The sequence below is a fragment of the Nothoprocta perdicaria genome, unplaced genomic scaffold (assembly GCF_003342845.1).
Source record: "Nothoprocta perdicaria isolate Ctin4 unplaced genomic scaffold, notPer1 scaffold_226, whole genome shotgun sequence".
NCBI lineage: Eukaryota > Metazoa > Chordata > Aves > Tinamiformes > Tinamidae > Nothoprocta > Nothoprocta perdicaria.
Window position 1 is genome coordinate 31298 of NW_020455445.1, and position 12626 is coordinate 43923.

Below are 12626 nucleotides of genomic sequence, written 5' to 3' on the forward strand. Positions count from 1 at the left end.
TATATTTTGGAGACCTGACTTGCCAAATACATTTAACCCAAAGGTGGAGCTGTAAATTGCAGAGTTTACTCAAAAACTGACCTGTTCCTTTCTGAATTTGCTCTTTTGAAATTTCTTCCTTACCTTTCTAGTGCAACTCATTTAGTGTGTTAGTTTAGTAACCTTAAGCAAGCATTAAGATASTGGTGCAGCAACAGATCTTATTTTAAAGCACATTTTTTTTTCTAATTATCATATTTTCTTGGTAATTATTCCTGGTTTTGCAGTGGGTCAGTTCTAGTAATTAATATAAATAAGTTTGTTGGCATTACTTATAGACAAGATACAACTTTCATTTCCTTTTRCTCATGATTTTAATTCCAATTTCATGTATTTCACAAGCATAAGGTAGCAGCTTTATCTTACAAGTTACTGCATTCAGCCGTTTTTAGCCATAGGGGCACAGATTTATTTGCTCTTGGAGCAGGGAGACTTGTTTCCCATTTCATTCTGCAATGCAGCCCTGCTGGCTGGAAACAGGCCTGTGCTGGAGTTACAGGGTAATTCACAGTTAATTCCTGTAGCTTTCTAGGCTCATTGCAGGAGGGCAAGACTTGGTCCACTTTGACTCTAGGCATAGAAGTTCACTGGACCTCTAAAGGATGCAATTTAGTCACGAAAGGCATTTCAAATGTACGTGCTATTTCTTTGCTTCTTCCAGCTCCTCATCTGCTTGATCATCTGCTTGAGCCTGCAGATTCAGTTGCAGATCACTTGCTCTTCACTTATCCTCCGCTCTGCAATATTTCTTGTATCGTTTTATTTCCGTGCTTTGCCAGGGCAATATTTCACAGCAACACCATCATTAAGCCTTTCAACTCCAATGTGTTCGATTGGAAAATGTGACTGGAAAATGTGACATTTGCCCRCGGAGTAGCAGCTGAGTGGCAATCACAGGTGTCCACACTGGGCTGGCCAGATGCACAGGACATTTTCCCTTTTATTCACTTATTCTCCTAAATGTTTTGACTTATTAAATCTGTCTTTGTTGGCTGCTATATTCTTAAACTTACCAGTAGCTTCTGGTGTTTCTTCTTTGCTTTGCTTTCGTGTTATATTTTTGTCTGAGTGATGTCTGGAGTTTAGTTACAGTAATTTCTATTCTCTCCAGAGCATTTTAGTTTCTGAAGTCTGCTGTACAGCTGGGGAGAGGAAAAAAAAAAGAATTCAGAAACTGCAACCATTTCAATTGTAGTTTTGTGCACAAAACAAACTCCTAGAGTCAGTCACCCCTAGAGTCAATCCTGATCTCTAAACATCTCTCTCTTTTTTATCTGGAAGGAGAACTTTTATTTCAAACAGGCTTTTGCTGAAATCTTCATGTGTCATTTCTTAATAATTTCCTTTTAACTGCAGTTTTCCCACAGTTCTCCATTTTTGGTTGGCTTAATCTTTAATCGCCGAGAGCAAAAGGGGACTTCATTTTCCAGCAATGAGGACAGGTCCCTGGAATAAACACTTCCATGCCYGAGACTGCATTTTGCATCCAAGAGGAACTATTTAAAGCTCATAAACAGCCATCGGAGCAGAGACCAGAACCCAGGAGTCTTATTGTGCCATCAGTCACAGCAGTCAAATTCCAGCCCCTCGCTGTAAAAGCACTTGCCTATCCGTGCTGAAGTGGTCCCTTTGCTGCGCCAGGAATAGCAGGCGTATCCCTTCTTGTTTTCCTATGTACTGTTCCAATTATTGCTCCACTATGATTGTGCTTTATTTCTCAGCCAGGCGTCTCTGGGGAGTGATTTTCATTCAGTACAAATGTTCTCATTATAAAGACCTGCCATGAGGAGAATATAAATGAGCAGACAGTAGGAACTTGCTTATWCAGAAGTTGTATTGATCAAAGGAAGAGCGGAGTGAAACACTTGTCAACATTAATGTGCTCCCTTTTCCCGGGTTCAAACACTTCCCTTTCCATACAAATGGTATGACTTCTTGCCTCTGAAACCATGCCAGTTTTGCTTAACTGAAATAACAACTGCAATTCATTTCTGTACAGCATTAATGTATGGCACTAATTAGTCCTTGAAAGGCAGAGGCAACCTCCATCAACCTCAGTGATTCTGCTTTCCCTTCATGTGAAACCTTATGGRAGAGCTGGAATTGTAAAATGTGCTCACAAATTGCTACAAATTAAATCACTACGTGGCCTTGGCTCAGAACAGTTTCCACAAGGCTTGTCTACTAATCATATAGCTTAGCCACTTACCACGTTTCGAGGACCATCAAGGAGGATGACCTCTTAACATGGATGACATCAGGAATTGTATTTGTCGAGAGGTTTAAAGCGGCCTCAGTGACGAACGATCAGACTGTGGTCACCTGTAGCTCTCGACTTCAGCAAGCAGCCACGCAGCCTTCCTGAGGTCTCTTACACCACGGAGGGAGAACAGAGGCTTCTCGGAAGGGCCGTTGTCTCCTCTGGGGAGCCAGTGACAACCTTCCCCCTCCTCTGATACGGCTCACGAGAGAGAAGCTGCTCCAAGCTGTACTCGCAGTTCAGACGCATCGTTTCCAAGACCATTATTAAAGGTTGAACAGAACCTCAGGGGGTCCACACATAAAGATTGCTTTGAAAAACCCTCTGTAAAATAAAACCTGCTAGAAAGAAAAAGAAACAAGCCTCGGGTGTCTGGCTATCAATCTCCCCTGGAATCGGCAGAAGTCAAACTCATTAGGAGCTGGCTTGCAGATAGCGGGTTTCATTGCCTGCATTTTACCTGCAATGAAAGTTTTTCAATTTACACTTCATTTCATTAAAAATCTCTGCAAAATAATTGAATTTAACAAGTGAACATGTATTCTAAACTTCAAATTGCAAGTGCTGTTAAATCCATTGACTTGGTTATCTGTCACCTATTTCCCCTGCTTGTTGATCATATAAATCAACAAGCAGCTGAAGATGTGTCTCAAGACCTCAATAAATTTGGAATTCCAACAAGAATATGTCATGTCTAGACTGACATAAAAATCACACGGTATCATTCTTGTCACTTAAATGAAGCATGGCTGACAGTCTTTGATCCATGGTGAGATTCACCGGGCCTTTACGATAAAATACTACCCAAAACGTGTGCACAGTGAGAATCAAAACTTCTRTATATGGAGCACTTAGTCTCTTGAATTCTATCCTTCAACCTTGACATTTGATGATATTTTACTGCTCAAGGCATCATATTTATTTCACKAGAATTATTTGCCAATTTAGGGTATTACCCAGGGTAGTTATCAGTATCTGGATATGTGGATTCACAGTATCTGTATTTGACCCTAAGCTCCGATTCCTGTTTAGATTTGTATCACCTACAGTCAACACAGAAATATTGTTTGGTTTTCTTTTTACCAAGAGCTCGATGCACATCCATGTGCTGTGTTGTTATCTAGCTGCCAGACTGGGCGAAATTACTCTGTGTTCTCCTATGCTTAAAATCATCTAAGTCTGAAACAGTCTCTCTTCCTACATCAAAGAATTAGTTTCTTTATTCGTGAGGACTTACCATGATTTAGAGACATCCCTATCTATCAACTAGGTGTTCTATCAACTTCTGAGCAGCTTCTGACCGCACATCGCAACATGGCAAGGGGTGTGCAGATATGGTTTCTGCACTCAAACCGAGTGTAGATTTGTGAAAGTTTCTCACATAAGTCACAGCAGTCCAAAACATTTCAGCTAAACTACTTCTGGAAAAAAGAGCTACTGCTCTTTTTTTTTTTTTTTTTTTTTAATCAGTGAGCTAGAAAATAGAAACTAAAACTAAACTTAACTAAAAATAAAACGTGAACAAACTCTTGCTATCTGCTTTTATTCCAACACCTTCCCAGAATAACTTGTGCATCACCACCTCGAGGCATCCCCGCAAAGGGCTGTTTAATTAAAACAAGAATTGTTGTCTGACGATAACTTGTAAGGAAGGCAACATAACTGTTCTGGTGTGTGCTTCCCAGAGCCTCACACCTTTCTATAGTAGGTTTGGTTTCGGAGTACCTGTATTCTCAAGAACTCATCTCCCATCTCCATACAAYAGTTTTACACTTTAATTTGGCAGCTGGACTTGCTCTGTCAAGGGTGGGATGTGGTCTCTGGGTTCCTGCAGATGTGGGCAKGGAGCCTGCAGTTCGTGATGCCCATGGTGGTGCCTCCTGCATCGTTTCTGCTGTTTGTCAGGCCCATGGGGATGTCAGACCCCTAAGGCAGCTCAAATGGCACTGGAGGCCTCTGTCCAGACGGCCAAGTCCCTCTCCATGTGCCCAGGCAGCTGGTTGCTCTTCAGCCAGCAGAACTGTGAGTGAGCAGAGTCTGGTCATGGCACCTACTGGAAGTGTCCACTTATAAATGCAGTCATTAATTTATATRGCTTTACTTAAAAATTGCGCATTATGGCTGCTATGAGCTGGATAATGAAAAAAAGCACTTCTTGAGGATAAGGTCTTGTATGGAAGAAAGGGAAATGACAGCTTCACAAACAATATAGCAACTTTTTTCCTGTTTTTATGCCAGATTGTCTGGTTTTGTATTGTCATCTGWAAATTGGATTTAAATTACTTAATATCATGACAGTTATCCGGGAATGAATAAGTGCTGAGTAATGCTGGATATGACAAGGAAACTTACTTGTTATAAGGACACAAAAATTTCAGCTTCTCTTTTCTGCCTTTGATCATCCTAAGGAATAAGTGAACATACTGCGTGCAGAGAGTAGAAGCCTCTGTGCAGGAATTTACAGAACAGTTTGTGAAAGTTCGAATTTCTTTCTCCAGCAATGATAGCAAATTCAGAGAAATATTTTTTTTTCTACACAAATTTCTAAAAATGTAACAAAATACAGTCAAACTCAATTTAAACACTGAAGGGTGTTCAGGTACCATAGTAAGTTGCACCTGTAACTTTTTTTTTTCTCAACCCTTACAAGCAAGAGTATATTTAGTCTCTAAAGAATTTCAAATTTTGATCATATAATCTTTTTACATGCACAACCTTTCAATTAAGTTAACACTGAATAAGGAAGGAATGTGCCAACTGGTGCCTTCCTTAAAGCAATACTGACTTAGGGCTAGCTTATCTCCATGAATTCATTCAACTGATTTCTGTACCCAAATTCTGGATTAGTATTTTGGTACAAAACCCACAGTCAATTTAAYGGAGTGATTTATACAAGCACTGTCCCGGTCCATTTTGTTATTCCCAAAGTACTTCATTTTATTAAAATCCATTTGGAGATGGGTGAAAACATACAAACAATGCAAAGAAAAAAAATCTTTATTAGGAACGTGGACTTGGAAATGAATGAGATGCATTTCAGATTATACTGTTATATATCAAACTGAGAAAAAACTGTAAGCATGAAGCATGAGATAAATGACCAGCTCTTGAGACCAATGAAGAAATCGCACAAAGCTTTTCTAAGAGCACTAGTCTGATACCAATCACGACATACAAGATACAGCTTTTTACAGCCTGGCAGGTTCTAAACCAATGTGGACACTGCAAGTGCTGGACTGCGCTGCCCAGCAGCTGCTGTTGTCCTGCTGGGTTGTGCGTCCAAAGCATCACGGACTCCTCTGGCATGGGGGCACCAGCCTATGAAGGCTGAGACCCACCTCAGGCAGCAGAAGGTGGAGAGAAAGGAAACATCAAAAACAAAAGAGAAAACCCACCGCTCTTCTAAATACAAAAATGAAAAGGCAAACATCATYCTCAGGAATATTACTTTCAAGAGAAGTCTTGAGGAGAGCATCCCGACTCCATTAAAACCAGTAAGAGTTTTGCCATTGAGATCAGCAGAGCCAGAATTTCATTTGAAGATTTAAACATTCTTGATTTAATGTAAACAAAACCTTCATATCAGCATCTATACAAGTATTCAAGTGCTGTTTAAAAACAAAAATAAAAAATAAGACAGTGCTAACCCAAAATGCCAGTACATATACAAAAGGCAGATAATTAAAAGAGCTTTTTTCTCAAATATACATTTCAAAGTATTTAAAAGTATTCATTATTTAAATATTTGTGTGTCATTGCTACAGAAATAACCTGTGAGACAAATCTCAAAAATTATTTGCAATCATAGAGGAAGGGCACAGTGTTTGAGCAAATTTATTCGAAACCACTGTTTTCCACTTTGGGACATGACACACACCTGCACATTTCAGCACATTTCAAAGCTGTGCTGAGCAGTGGCTTTAGATCATCATTATGAAACATACTYCTTATGTGCAGGTATTTCTCAGAAGCCATTCACACCCGTTACATTTTCCGCAAATAAGAAACAAAGGAAAGAAAATCTCTTTCTTGTCTTTAAACAACTGCTGACATTTTACCCCATGGCAATTTACAATCATGCATTTGGASATCCAGAGTCAATGCAACTTTCCCCTTTACTGGTATAGTTGTGCCTGTCTTCAAATAGTTCTCTGCTAATTTTCTTGTGGACCTCAGGACTGGATAACAGCTTCTTTATCTGATGCAGTTTGGATAACAGGGCCTGTGTTTCTCTGTGCAAAGCTTCCTTTATAAAGTCTGCATCATGAGTCTTTCCTGGAGGAAGAGAACAATATAATACATTTTGTAATAACTACTGCCATTTAGAACCATCAGTGTGCAGATATAAAGAGAACATTTCTGTTTAGGGCAGTATTAATCGCTAAGAATTTTCCCCACATTTATTACATATAAAAAGGTCATACTTTGTCAAAAAATATAATTTATTTGAACAAGTGTTACCAAAAAGTAAAGAAGAGCACAGTGTCATACGTAAGAGCACCTCCTGCTGCGTTACATACTGTGCAATAGTATCTGCGGTGGGTATCTGCAGTGGCCACTTATTTTTAGCTGAGGACCGGTGGCTGTGGAGGCAGCGCGAGCCCCGGGCCGGCGCGGAGGGTCCCAAAGCGGGAAGCGACTCGGGAGCAGGAGCCGGGGAGGGCCGGGGCTGCCGGCGTCACCCCTGCCTTGCCCGCCGTGCCCCTCTCCCACGATGGCCGCTCCCCAGCAAGGCAGAGGCGTTCGCTGAGCTGCCCGGCAGCGTCCTTCGCCCCACAGCAAGCTGGTGCTAAGGGGCTCGCAAAGCCAAGGCCGGCGCCCGCAGCAAGCTGCAGCGCGCAGCTCGGACGAGTGTTTGCGGCGGCTCTCGGCGGCCTATATCTGCTCCGGGGCTTCTGCGCCGCGCTCACTTGCTGCCATCGTGCTCATTTTCGTGCTTGCTGCCACCCGCTGCGTCTTCGGTTTTCCCAGGGCTTCCGTCAGCCTGTTTGCCTTTGTTTTGAGTTTCTTCCAGGTACTGCTGCACRGCCTTGAGCACCGCATTCTCCACCAGCCTCTTGCTGAGGCTCAGCAGCTCCGCGTCGTCCGGCTCCGCCGCCCGCTTCTCACCTAGTGTCACAACACACAAGAGAGGGGATCATTGCCGCGGGCGACGGCAGCCGCAGGCGCATCCCGAGCTTTAGGGCCGCCTTCTCCCATTCTCCCACTTGCAGGAAGTATTTTCCCCCTCCGCAAGCTCTGATCCATTCGTGAAGATGCACGTGCAGTGTATCAGACAAGGCATTTCATTGCTCAWCTTTACTGTAACACTGTAATAAGCCACTGGCCAGCGTGAGCACCCACGGGAACTGTTCGGCAGAGTGTGCAGGTTGCATTTCTTCTGGTCAGCACCCATTTGTGCCATCGAGGCAACGGCGAGGAACACAGCACACAGTGAACCCCAACTGCAGTAACATTCTCGAATCCAGCTGCTCTTGTGAGTCTGCTCAATGAATCTATAATCTGCTACCTATTCAGTGCTTCTGAACTTCTCACAGAAARCTTCTCACAGATTCAGCACTTCTCACAGAAAAAAGAAAAGTAGCTAACAAATAATCCATCTAAGAGCAGATTAGAAATTCTTTGTCAATATATCACAGGCGGAAAAGTCACTCTTAGAAAGATTCCCTCTGCCCTCTGTCTTCTGACTTAATGCTCTGACATGGAAGGATTGCAAGTGCCTACAGCGTATTCATTACCTGCTGATACAGGTAAGAAGCTGGCATTTTGCTACTTTGTTCATAATTTACACTTACACAGGGATTTACTGTATATGTACAGAGTTACACAGACTTACAGAATGGCTGAGGTTGGAAGGAACCTCTAGAGATCCTCTAGTCCAACCTTCCTGCTCCAGCAGGGACACCCAGAGCACGGGGCACAGGGTGGCATCCAGACCGGCTTCAAAGATCCCCAAAGAAGGAGATTCCYGAGTCTCCCTGGGCAGCCTGTTCCAGGGCTCTGTCACTCTCACAGGAAAGAAGTTCCTCCTCACATGGAGATGGGCGTTGCAGCTTGCACYCATTACCCCTTGTCCTGTYACTGGCCACCACTGAGAAGAGCTTGGCCCCTTCCTCCCTACATTCCCCCTTCAGGTACTTACACACATTGTTCAGATCCCCTCTCAGCCTTCTCAGCTRAAYGGACCCAACTCAYTCAGTCTCTCCTCGTACAAGAGATGTTCCAGTCCCTTAATCATCTTTGTTGCTCTCTGCTGGACCCTCTCTAGAAGCTCCACRTCCCTAACTGCATAAATAATGAGGATTCTCATATATCATTAAATGTATTCAGAAATTTTGCTTTCCCATGAATCATTGTCTTAATAAATTATACTGTCTGCAACAGCATCCTACTTTTACRAAGAATATAAGCCAGGAACAAAACTATTCTGTTGTCTGCATGACTTTCTGTGCAGCTCAGCTTTCAGGCTTCGATGCCCACTGGCCATATAATTTGTTCTTGAAGCTTTGCAATCTTTTGCACTTGGCAAGTAACTGTTTCTCTCCCTGCATATTTAAAGGTCATACTTCTGGTGTCCCCTTCTGGAGTTAGCAATCTGGCAGAAGCCACGAGACGCCGCTTAGTCACGCACATCTGGTGAAACAGATACTATTGTATGAATGTTCCTAGCACTAAGCTCTGCACCGCTCAATTATCTAAATTTGTTCTTTTTCATATATGCAAATTTATGCATTTGCAGCACATAGATCATCGCTACAAAAGACCAGTATTAATCTTCCTAGTGGATTGTACAATCTGAGAAGTAATTTCACTGATAAAACATAATTCGTATTTTCAAGCCAGAGAGGGAGAAGGAGAAGATGAGGAACAGAACAGGTGAGTGTATCCTATTCTCAAACAGCAAGACAGACCAAACTCTTCCAGTCCTAGTCCACTAGARTCCTGTTACTGTGGCACAGAAAGAACAATACTCTTCACTCAAGTCTTTATCAGAGTATGCCTGGTAAAGTGTTCATTATATTCCACAAAAAAGTGGAAAAAGATTCCAAAAAGTAAGYTTTTGGGAATAGTCTTGGTTAAGCTAAAATTGAACAATAAAAACAAAATCAAAAACAGGTCTAACAGGTCTAGCCTGGCCAAGAAGAAACACTTCTTATATAGATTCTTGAGTCAGATATGAGTCTTGATATATGAGTCAGGGGAGGTGTAAACACTATTCCCAAGGCGACTCAACCAGCTACGGACTCTTGCCCGCTGCCTACCATGTTTCTGCGCTCTCTGCAAATTCTGGTTTTAAGTCTGTTCTTTGATTTCTTCAGAGAAGGGACTTAGTTCAGGCTCTTATCTCTTACAAGACTTGGGATGTGTAAGGGTGGATGTCCTCATGGTAAGAGTGGGTCTCCTCACGRCTTTTATGAGTTGATTCCACATCCTCCTGTGAACACAACTCTTTGATTCCATTTTTTTTTCCTTTGCTTTTATTAAAGACACTCACAATTGAAATAAAATGCCTTGGTCGTCCCATTCTATTTATTTAACGTCAGAAAAACTCAACCCCCTCCTGATGTTTCCCAGTTGAAGAGGTTCCTCTTTTGCAGAACTGCTAGTGAACTAAACAACATGTTATTCACACAGCTCTAGTGACGTGGACATGCAACTGAATAAGATCAGTGGGGTATAAGGCACTCAGCAATGCTGACGCTTGACCTTTTTGTAATTAATATGCAGAATATGACTAATCAGTCACAGAGGCCTCCGGATAGCACAAAAATGTAGTGATTATACTTATTCAGAATGTCATTTTACTTGTAGTACATTGTGTATTACTCTGACATTGTGAGAGAAGACAAAGCCCTTCTCTCACAAGTATCTTCTGCATTCTTATGAAACATCAATTAAGTCATTTGTGCAAATATGTATAAAATCTGTACACCTATTATTGCATTTGAAAACTTCACATTAAGTAGACAGTTTGCTGAATAAGTAATTTCCCGGGCAGGAAAAAGATCAGACTACTTAAAATTAAGAATGAAGTGCAATATATACAGCTACAAAAGAAACTTTTTCTCTTATTATATGTCTACAGTGAGACCCTTGTGGCTCACTATCCTGAAGCCTATAGCACCTCTTTTGCCTTTTAACTGGGCAGTTACATTGGTTCGGCATGTGAGTGTGGAAAAGTGTAAATCCCTGTATGAAGGGCACCACRGGATTTACGCGCCCAGCCACCTTGGCAGACTGGCTGTCTGATTCACTCATGCCCTGTTTATATCCTTAGATGCCTTCACAGCACTCCTGTGAGTGCTCTCTGCACGGTGCTCAGGTGGCAAAGCAGCTAAATGCTACTCCAGTATCACTCCTTTTCATGACTGCTGAAATAGGTCAGGGAACAATAACAGATACTGATTGACAATGRGGAAGAACTTCTTCCCTGTGAGGGTGACAGAGCCCTGGCACAGGCTGCCCTACATTATGGGAATTATCAGAATACCAATATAAAATCATAGTAGAAAGGGATGCCTCAGATTGTAAAAGGATGTTTAAAATTTCAGAATTACTCTGTAAATCAGTTCTGAGAAAGGGAGCAGCTCGTCATGACACCATGTACACTGTATCTGCATCTACAGTACACCTATTAGCCTGGATTTTACCAATACTTTATTTCTGTGCCTGGGAATAAAAACACTCCCTTTGCTTTATTCTCAGCCACGTGCAGGAGAAAAAAGAAAAAAAACTCTTTCATTGTGTTTATCCCAGAATTCTACCATTTTCAAAAGATGAAAACAAATTCATGCTATGTGAATAGATCTCAGTGCATTCATGCTAAGCAGTATTATTTATGGCAACTGAAGCATAATTCAGTAGTACATAGTCCTGAAATGCTCTTTTTCTTCTTCTTCCTTTTTTTTTTTTTTTTTTTTTGAAAGAGAACTACCCAATGCAGACAATTATTCAAAGGAGGATTTGTAATCTTCCAGCATGCTGCTATTAGTTATGGTTGTGAATCAGCTCCCTGAATCCCAACCCAAGTTTGGATTCAGACTCAACTGGTATATCTCTCTGGGATGGGTTTATATAATTCAATCCCTTGCATTGTACAAGTAACACGGAGCTCGATTTTGAATTACGGCGCTGGAAACTTGCTGATCCTGGTCCAGCCGCTTCCTGCTGCTGGTCCRGTGGTTGTTTCTTCCGAACGCGGGTGGACAGATCAGATTTGGAAAGGGGAAGAACTGTTACTTGGCTGCCTCTCCTGTTTACGTTACCAGCCTGTTTCTGTGGGGGGGTTTAACTGAAAGAGCTAAGAGCAGATCCCGCCTGGAAGGAGAGGCAAGTTTTACAACCCGTCTGCAATCCCTGTCTTGYGGCCTCTCTATCCCCGGATGCTGGTTTTGCTCCCAGCAACCTTATCTCACAACAAAATTATGCCAACGCGAGGCAAATCGTACGGGAGACTCTTGGTATTAAAACAGGTGAATGGGAGCATCTGGAAGATCTGTTGTGAGAGCAGAGGTTACAGCCAGCGCTCCCGGGAGCGCTGCGGTAACAGACACCACTGTCCCCACTTCAGGTCATTGGTTCCCTAGCACTGTTTTTACAAAATCTAGAAACAAAACCCACAAGGGGCTCGGGCAGTCTTTCAAAATCCTTACCCAACTCCTTCTCAATGCTAGAAGCTTGTTTTTTTCTAGCCTCCTAATTACACCAAGATATGGRGGCACTCTGTGCCTCCTGCTGACACCAAGATACAGAGAGTCAAGTCACCGTTGTAGGAACATGACACCACGTACTGCAGCCCAAGGCTCAACCTCTGCGCGTGAGGAGTCCCCTCTTGGATACATCATAATCTCTCACTATAAGGCAAGGATTGTAACTGCCTCTGTCCAGGGGCAACTATCAGTAATTGCTGCATAAGGCGGAACTGAACAAGGAAAGGCAAAATAAAGAACAAGGAAAGGGAAAAAAACGCTACACAATTTCAGCAATGCGAATTTGTACAATTTGTGACTCTGAGGGATGTGATTTTAATGCTCACCATCTCTATGYGATCACGAAGGGCTTTACTGGGGCCTTTCACATAGATTTGGAAGTTCATATATATATTGCCAGAAGTATAACATTATGCAGACATCAGCCCTCTCGTCCTGCAAGAACAGTGAGTCCACAACAAAGTAACTAGGAGCTGCCATCAGCCCCCAGCCCGCCTGCTTCCCACCCTCGCAACAGGCTGGGAATAAGCCAGAATGGGCAGCATGAGGGTTTCTAAGTAAGGAATCCCCTACACAAATAAAAGCATGTATCCAAATCTAATCAACATAATAAACAT

At 42.4% G+C, this 12626-nt stretch overlaps 1 protein-coding gene and 1 long non-coding RNA gene across 2 annotated transcripts in view; both read right to left on the reverse strand.

The window, feature by feature from the left end:
• Nucleotides 1–5361: 5361 nt before the first annotated feature.
• LOC112947229 lies at nt 5362–7185 on the reverse strand. Its single transcript, XR_003249372.1, has 2 exons — nt 6761–7185; nt 5362–6574 (listed from the first exon to the last, which is right to left on the reverse strand). It is a non-coding gene; the product is annotated as an uncharacterized LOC112947229 (long non-coding RNA).
• A 20-nt stretch (nt 7186–7205) lies between these two features.
• The window catches only part of AKAP7 (A-kinase anchoring protein 7), an 82733-nt gene continuing 77312 nt past the window's right edge, over nt 7206–12626 (reverse strand). Inside the window, exon 8 of the mRNA XM_026039260.1 lies at nt 7206–7408. Within this exon, the coding sequence (XP_025895045.1) occupies nt 7206–7408 (203 nt within the window). The remainder of the gene's footprint in view (nt 7409–12626) is intronic.